Source organism: Nerophis ophidion, linkage group LG06 (genome assembly GCF_033978795.1).
Source record: "Nerophis ophidion isolate RoL-2023_Sa linkage group LG06, RoL_Noph_v1.0, whole genome shotgun sequence".
NCBI lineage: Eukaryota > Metazoa > Chordata > Actinopteri > Syngnathiformes > Syngnathidae > Nerophis > Nerophis ophidion.
In genome coordinates, this window is record NC_084616.1 from 24,327,169 (window position 1) to 24,335,373 (window position 8,205).

The 8,205-nt window shown below is 41.1% G+C and overlaps 1 protein-coding gene across 4 annotated transcripts in view; it reads left to right on the forward strand.

Moving 5' to 3' along the window:
* renbp (renin binding protein) overlaps positions 1-5,194 on the forward strand; it is a 36,301-nt gene extending 31,107 nt beyond the window's left edge. For all 4 annotated transcript variants that reach the window (XM_061903131.1, XM_061903134.1, XM_061903132.1 and 1 more), the window contains 3 exons: positions 792-923; positions 4,830-4,917; positions 4,986-5,194. In XM_061903131.1, coding sequence (XP_061759115.1) covers positions 792-923; positions 4,830-4,917; positions 4,986-5,059 — 294 coding nt within the window. In that variant the 3' untranslated portion in view covers positions 5,060-5,194. The remainder of the gene's footprint in view (positions 1-791; positions 924-4,829; positions 4,918-4,985) is intronic.
* The last annotated feature ends 3,011 nt before the right edge of the window (positions 5,195-8,205 follow it).

Here is an 8,205-nt window from a genome sequence, read left to right on the forward strand (position 1 = left end):
AGCCGGCATCTATGATGGTATGGGGGTGCATTAGTAACCAAGGCATGGGTAACTTACACATCTGTGAAGGCACCATTAATGCTGAAAAGTACATACAGGTTTTGGAACAACATATGCTGCCATCTAAGCGCTGTCTTTTTCGTGGTCGCCCCTGCTTATTTCAGCAAGACAATGCCAAGCCACATTCAGCACGTGTTACAACAGCGTGGCTTTGTGAAAAAAGAGTGCGGGTATTTCCTGGCCCGCCTGCAGTCCAGACATGTCTCCCATTGAAAATGTGTGGCGCATTATGAAGTGTAAAATACGACAGCGGAGACCCCAGACTGTTGAACGACTGAAGCTCTACATAAAACGAGAATGGGAAAGAATTCCACTTTCAAAGCTTCAACAATTTGTTTTCTCAGTTCCTAAACGGTTATTGGGTGTTGTTAAAAGAGAAGGTCATGTAACAGTGGTGAACATGCCCTTTCCCAACTACTTTGGCACGTGTTATAGCCATGAAATTTAAGTTAATTATTATTTGCAAAAAAAAAATAAAGTTTTTGAGTTTGAAAATCAAATATCTTGCCTTTTTAGTGCATTCAATTGAATATGGGTTGAAAAGGATTTGTAAATCATTAAATTCCGTTTATATTTACATCTGACACAATTTCCCAACTCATATGGAAATGTTGTTTGTAGTGTCAACATCAGTTCTATGTTTCATGACGTGGTGATTTGATGTTCTGCCATTTGTTTGACTCTGCTAAGTGGAGCAACGCAGACATGCAAGTGTTTTTGTGTTTGGGCAGTTGGAGTGGAACATGAAGCTGTGGTGGCCTCACTGCGAGGCTCTCATCGCCTTCCTCATGGCCTACAGCCGCACCAAAACGCCACACCTGCTGGAGACCTTCTCTCAAGTGTTTGACTACACCTTTAGCCATGTAAGTACCAATTAAAGGTACGACGTCACCCCGATTTACCAACCTAGTTCTGTACCAGGGTTTATCAGTGGGTAAGTTTGTATAGTGGAGCAAAATTCTCCCTAAGAAACAATTTAAATATGAATAATTGGTTCCGGCCTGGACAGCCTGTTTACTTGTATGTGAAATCATGTCCGATACAAGCAGTCCTGCAGCGTGTTTACTTGTGTGCGATATCATGTGCGATTGGAGCAGTCCTGCAGTGTGTTTACTTGTGTGTGTGATATCATGTACGATACGAGCTGTCTTGCAGCGTGTTTACTTGTGTGTGATATCGTATTCTCTACAAGGATTCCTGCAGACTGTTTATTTTTGTGTGATATCATGTCCGATAAAAGCAGTCCTGCAGCATGTTTACTTTTGTGTGATATTATGTGCGATACAAGCAGTCCTGCAGTGGGGACGGTGTGGTGCAGCTGGGGGAGTGGCTATGCCAGCCACCTGAATGTTCCTGGTTTGATCCCAGGCTTCTAGTCATGTCTGCTGTGTCCTTAAAGGGGAACATTATCACCAAACCTATGCAAGCGTCAATATATACCTTGATGTTGCAGAAAAAAGACCATTTATTTTTTTAACTGATTTCCGAACTCTAAACGGGTGAATTTTGGCAAATTAAACGCCTTTCTGTTTATCGGTCTTTTAGCGATGACGTCAGAACGTGACGTTACCGAGGTAATACACCCGCCATTTTCATTTTCACATTACAAACACTGGGTCTCAGCTCTGTTATTTTCCGTTTTTTCGACAATTTTTTGGAACCTTGGAGACATCATGCCTCGTCGGTGTGTTGTCGGAGGGTGTGACAACACTAACAGGGAGGGATTCAAGTTGCACCACTGGCAAGAAATCTGCCACCAGACCCCCATTGAATTTGCCAGAGTGTCTGCACATTTTACCGGCGATGCTAAGAGAGACATGGCACAGAGATGTATGGATAACCTGCAGATGCATTTGCAACAATTAAGTCAACGAAATCACAAAGGTGAGTTTTGTTGATGTTGTTGACTTATGTGCTAATCAGACATATTTGGTCACGGCATGACTGCCAGCTAATCGATGCTAACATGCTATGCTAATCGATGCTAACATGCTATTTACGCTAGCTGTATGTACATTTGAAACTAGATACCCACATTTAATGCGAAACAAACACTTACCAATCGACGGATTTAAGTTGCTCCAGTGTCACAAGATGCGAAAGTCCTGAAAGTTTGGTCTGCACATTTTACCGGCGATGCTAATAAGGCAGCCATGCTATGGGTCACTTCATTAGGTACACCCATGCTATTGCCGAATAGCGTCAATAGCTATTCGCTCAATAACTTCAATTTCTTTTTCAATTTCGTTTTCGCTATCTGCCTCCATACTCCGACCATCTGTTTCAATACATGCGTAATCTGTCGAATCGCTTAAGCCGCTGAAATCCGAGTCTGAATCCGAGCTAATGTCGCTATATCTTGCTGTGGTAACCGCCATGTTGTTTGTATTGGCAGCCCTGTATGACGTCCCAGGGAAATGGACCGTCACATCGCAAATAGCGAAAATCAAGAACTTTAAAGCTTTTTTTAGGGATATTCCGGGAGGTGTAAAATTTTGAAAAAAACTTTGAAAAATAAAACAAGCCACTGGGAACTGATTTTTATTGTTTTAACCCTTTTGAAATTGTGATAATGTTCCCCTTTAAGCAAGGTACTTCACCCTTGCTTTTGATGGGTCGTGGTTAACACCTTGAATGGCAGCTCCCGCAATTAGTGAGTGAATGTGTGTGTGCATGGGTGACTGTGTAAATAGTGTCAAAGCGCTTTGAGTGCCTTGAAGGTAGAAAGTACAAGTGTAACCCATTTACTTGTGTGTGATATCGTGTGCGATACAAGGAGTCCTGGAGCATTTTTATTTGTGTGTGAATTATGTGCGATACAAGCAGTCCTGCAGCGTTTGTACTTGTGTGTGATATCATATGGGATACAAGGAGTCCTGCAAGCTTGTTTACTTGTGTGTGATATCATGTGCTATACAAGCAGTCCTGCAGCGTGTGTGATATCATATGCGATACAAAGAGTCCCACGCCGTGTTTACTTGTGTGTGATATCATGTGCGATACAAGCAGTCCTGCATCATGTGTACTTGTGTGTGATATCATGTGTGATACAAACTGTCCTCCTGTGTATTTACTAGATATCTCATGTGCAATACAAGAAGAGTGTTTACTTGTGCAAAGCTGGACAGCCAGTTAACATCTAAATGTCTTCCAATAAACACACAGTTTCTTCTATATTACTAAAGTCATTTAAAAAGGTAAACATGCTAGGCTATAAGCTACTAGGAGCTAGCACACAATAGCACACAAGGTAGACATAAGTAATAATCATTGAACAATAAAACTGCACATTTGCCAATATAAACAAGTATCAAATAACTGTACTTGCAAATTACTTACACATTTGAAGTAACAAACGTGTCCACATCATTCAACTTACTGAACTTAACTTCATGAATTATTGTGAGCAAAAACACATTACCATTCCACTTAAACTTAAATACAGCATAAGTTCATTCCAGATGGTTAATATTTAATAATTTAGTTTACCATTGTTCTGTTTGATTCATTTTACCTGATTAGAATCAAATTCAGAATCACAAACCCTTTATTAATCCCCGAGGGGAAATTAAAATTTTCCGCACAATCCCATTCAAGATCAGACAATTATTACAGGGAGACAGAACAGGATCACGGACGGGTCTGCTAACTTCCAGCGCCCCTTACAAAAAAGGTGAGATATAGGTAAACAATGGGGGGTGGGGGGGTCCAGACTGTGGCCAAGGGAAAAAACAACTCATAGCCATAGCACACATCCCTCTTACAAGTGTGTAAGAGGGATACATCAAACATCAAAGAACACAAAGGACATTAAATGCATTAAGATAGCAGAGCTAATGCAACCAGCCACTTCTACATACAGCTATGAATAAAAAGTAAAAGAAACATATACACAGTGGTGGCTTCTGCGGTGTTCCACGCCATGGTCTGCTGGGGTGGAGGGAGCATGGCCAGAGACAGGGACAGACCCAACAAAGCAATTAAGAGAACCCACAGCACTCTCAGCCACCCAGTAACTCGGCCAATGTCCAGTCTGCAAGGATGAGCGAGAATGCGTCCAAGGAGACTGAGGTGTCCGATAGCTGCTCATTCAGCCAAGACACTGCGAAGCCTGTCCGTCCCGGCGTTCAGTGCTAGCTCCGCAGCCCTGTTTCTTCATCTATATCTCCTCCATTCTCTCCAAACGGACTCTGGTGTGGCAGAGATTCAACAGCTAGTCTCCATGGCCAAAAGGCTCTCCCGGGAGGCAGATCAAGATGTCCACAAAAAAGCACCGCAGATGTCACGAAAGTGCCACCCCTTGTCACACAGTCCCAAAGGGTCCTTAACCAAAAGATAAAAAATATACTATATATAGCTATGTTGCGGTTCCACAGTTCCACAATATTCATATACAAAAAATAACACATGACAACAAGAGGGAAACACAAAATGATGACACAAGAGCACAGAGCTCTTGCCAACAGCAGCCACTACAGTGGCGCCATCTTGGAAACAAATAAAAAAAGATCACACCTTTTCTGACATTCCACACTACAAAATAATACAAATTTGCATGATTTTTGCTGATATCGTATCAGATCAGTATAGGTCTCGACCAAAATTGACATTAATGTTGAAAATAATACGCCAAGAAAACATTTAGTTTGTTTGCTAACAAAATCCTATAGTGGGGAACTTTCCATATTTGATGTACAATAATGTGATGACTGTCCTCCCACTCGGGTTAAATATTAGTGGGTTACATTTCTCTCATCTACTGTGTGCAGTTTTGTGATGGCCACAATGGTGAATGGTTTGGCTACTTGTCGCAAGATGGCAAAGTCGTACTAGATTTTAAAGGAGGCCCCTTTAAGGGTAAGAACATGCATATTTTGTATCTTTGCATTTTCACTGTTTGCAAAACTCTTCTGCTGACGATTCAGGACCCTTCCATGTTCCTCGCTGCCTGTATTTGTGTGAACGTCTTCTGGATGATCTGCTGAAGAACACAACTTGACCTTTCCTCAACGATATGCTTTTCTTTGTCTTTTTTACTATCAGAGGGAACAACAAACCCAGAATTTTTTTTTAGACATCTTCAAATATGTAATTGTATGAAATAAACCCCTCCCCCCATGACTCATTTAAAGAATGGAAAGTGTTTTTTTTAGTTTTTTAATTTTATTGTTGATTAACGATAAATAAATCAGCTTATAAAATCAGATCCAATCAATCTTTATTTATATAGCACTTTTCATGCACAGGCAAGTGGCAAACACAAAGTGTTGTACAAAACTAAACAAAAAAAATTATAACACAAACCCCGTTTCCATATGAGTTGGGAAATTGTGTAAGATGTAAATATAAACGGAATACAATGATTTGCAAATCATTTTCAACCCATATTCAGTTGAATATGCCACAAAGACAACATATTTGATGTTCAAACTGATAAACATTTTTTTTTTGCAAATAATCATTAACTTTAGAATTTGATGCCAGCAACACGTGACAAAGAAGTTGGAAAAGGTGGCAATAAATACTGATAAAGTTGAGAAATTCTCATCAAACACTTATTTGTAACATCCCACAGGTGTGCAGGCTAATTGGGAACACGTGGGTGCCATGATTGGGTATAAAAGCAGCTTCCATGAAATGCTAAGTAATTCAAAAACAAGGATGGGGATAGGTTGGTATGGGGGTGCATTAGTGCCCAAGGCATGGGTAACTTACACATCTGTGAAGGCACCAGTAATGCTGAATGGTCCATACAGGTTTTGGAGCAACATATGTTGTCATCCAAGCAACGTTATCATGGACACCCCTGTTTATTTCAGCAAGACAATGCCAAAACACGTGTTACAACCGCGTATTTTCGTAGTAAAAGAGAGCAGGTACTTTCCTGGCCCGCCTGCAGTCCAGACCTGTCTCTCATCGAAAATGTGTGGCACATTATGAAGCGTAAAATACGACAACGGAGACCCCGGACTGTTGAACGCCTGAAGTGCTACATAAAACAAGAATGGGAAAGAATTCAACTTTCAAAGCTTCAACAATTAGTTTCCTCAGTTCCCAAACGTTTATGGAGTGTTGTTAAAAGAAAAGGTGATGTAACACAGTGGTGAACATGCCCTTTCCCAACTACTTTGGCACGTGTTGTAGCCATGACATTCAAAGTTAAATATTATTTGCAAAAAAAAATAAAGTTTATGAGTTTGAACATCAAATATCTTGTCTTTGTAGTGCATTCAATTGAAGATGGGTTGAAAAGGATTTGCAAATCATTGTATTCCGTTTATATTTTCGTCTAACACAATTTCCCAACTCACTCCGGAAATGGGGTTTGTAGAAGAAAAGTGGAAAACACACACAGCACTTGTTGGATTAATTGTAAATAAGTTACCTCATTTTATTCAAATATGATTGTTTGCTCATGCATTGTGTAGACAAGCTGAAGAGAAATGAAACTTGGCGTTAGATTGAAATTAGCTTGACCTACCAACTTCAAAGAGGAATTGACAGATGGCACAGAGCAATGCAGGAAGTTGCTGTATCCTCTGTATTTGCATGTGTTAAGTTCTCAGCTGCAAATACCCCCTCCTCCTTTAGTGCAGCTGTGTGTGTGTTTGTAATGTAGGGCTTTCCCAAATGAATCAAATGGCGGGGAGAGTGGAGAAAGTTTTCAGAGTAAATTAGGAGCCTGTAACTCCAGGTTACAAATTGTGATATATTAAATGGGAGGCAATAAACAGGCGAGGTGATGAAGTTACGTCTCGTTTACTGTGACTTCAGAACAGACTCACTCACTTGCCGTCAAATGTACAACAACAACGTAGTACGTTGGCCAACCAAAAAGCAACCCCAGTATGCTATGACCAACATTGACCAGGAGATGGCAACATACACACATAGACCAATCTATTACATTCCTCCCCTTTTAGAATTTTAGAAGTTACTCAAAATAAAAACAACCCAACCAAAAATGCAGCAGGCTCAATTAGAAAAACTACTTATGCCATATATATATATTTTTTTTAGTACTGAACACTTAACCCTCATTTGTAACAACAACATATGTATTATACAAACAGTATTCATACACCTTTAACACAGCTTTTTATGCTGTTGTCAGAGATTCAGTTTTTTTGGTGGTACTCGAACCCTTTCTGGATACCTGCGGATCACTGGTGGGGTTTTTGTTGTGGGTGATCTGAATTCTGATGATGGCAACTCAGCAGGACTTGAATCTACTTCAGTGTTGAGACGTGTTTGTGTCTGACTCACTGATGGTCCTGGTGATGGAATTGACATAGCACTCTCCAGTTGTACTGATGGCACATTTTCTGCAACTGGTGGAGACAAGATAACTGGCAGTCTCTCCATGTTCTCTCGCCATGGTAACATGTGATCCACATGCACAGTGCGCTGTCTCTGTCCCGCTTGGATCAGGTAAGTGACAGTTCCCAGTCTTTTCAGTATTTTTTGCTTTAATCCATTTTTACACTCCGTCCCTGAAATTTCTGATCCGAACAACCTCTCCCTCCAGGAAAAAGCGAATAGGGGGAGCCCTTTTGTCATGATAAAGCTTCTGCGCTGCTTGTTTTCCTTCGATCCGTCTGGCAAGGTCCGGCTTGAGCAAACTGAAACGAGTCCTCAACTGGCGTTTCAGGAATAACTCGGCTGGAGTACGTCCCGTCACTGTGTAGGGTGTACTGCGGTACATGAGAAGGAAATTTGCAAGTCTGTGACTGAGTGACAAGGAAGACTTGCTGTCTGCTTCCAGCACATTTTTCATCAGAGACCGTTTCAAGATTTGTACTGAACTCTCTGCTGCTCCATTTGATGCTGGGTGGTAAGCCGGTACAGCAGTGTGTTTTACTCCATTACTCTCCAGGAACTGAGTAAACTCTTTTGCCACCAGCTGTGGGCCATTGTCTGAAACTAGCTCTTCTGGCAGTCCATACGATGCAAACAGACAGCGCAGCACTTTAATGGTGTTGTGAGAAGTGGTGGACGACATGGGAAAAACCTCTAACCACTTTAAATGGCTATCAATGACAACCAAAAAATACTGTTTATCTTTCTCTGCAAAATCAATGTGAATTATTTGCCACACTCTTTCTGGCCACCGCCAAGGATGTAACGGTGCCACAGCTGGCATTT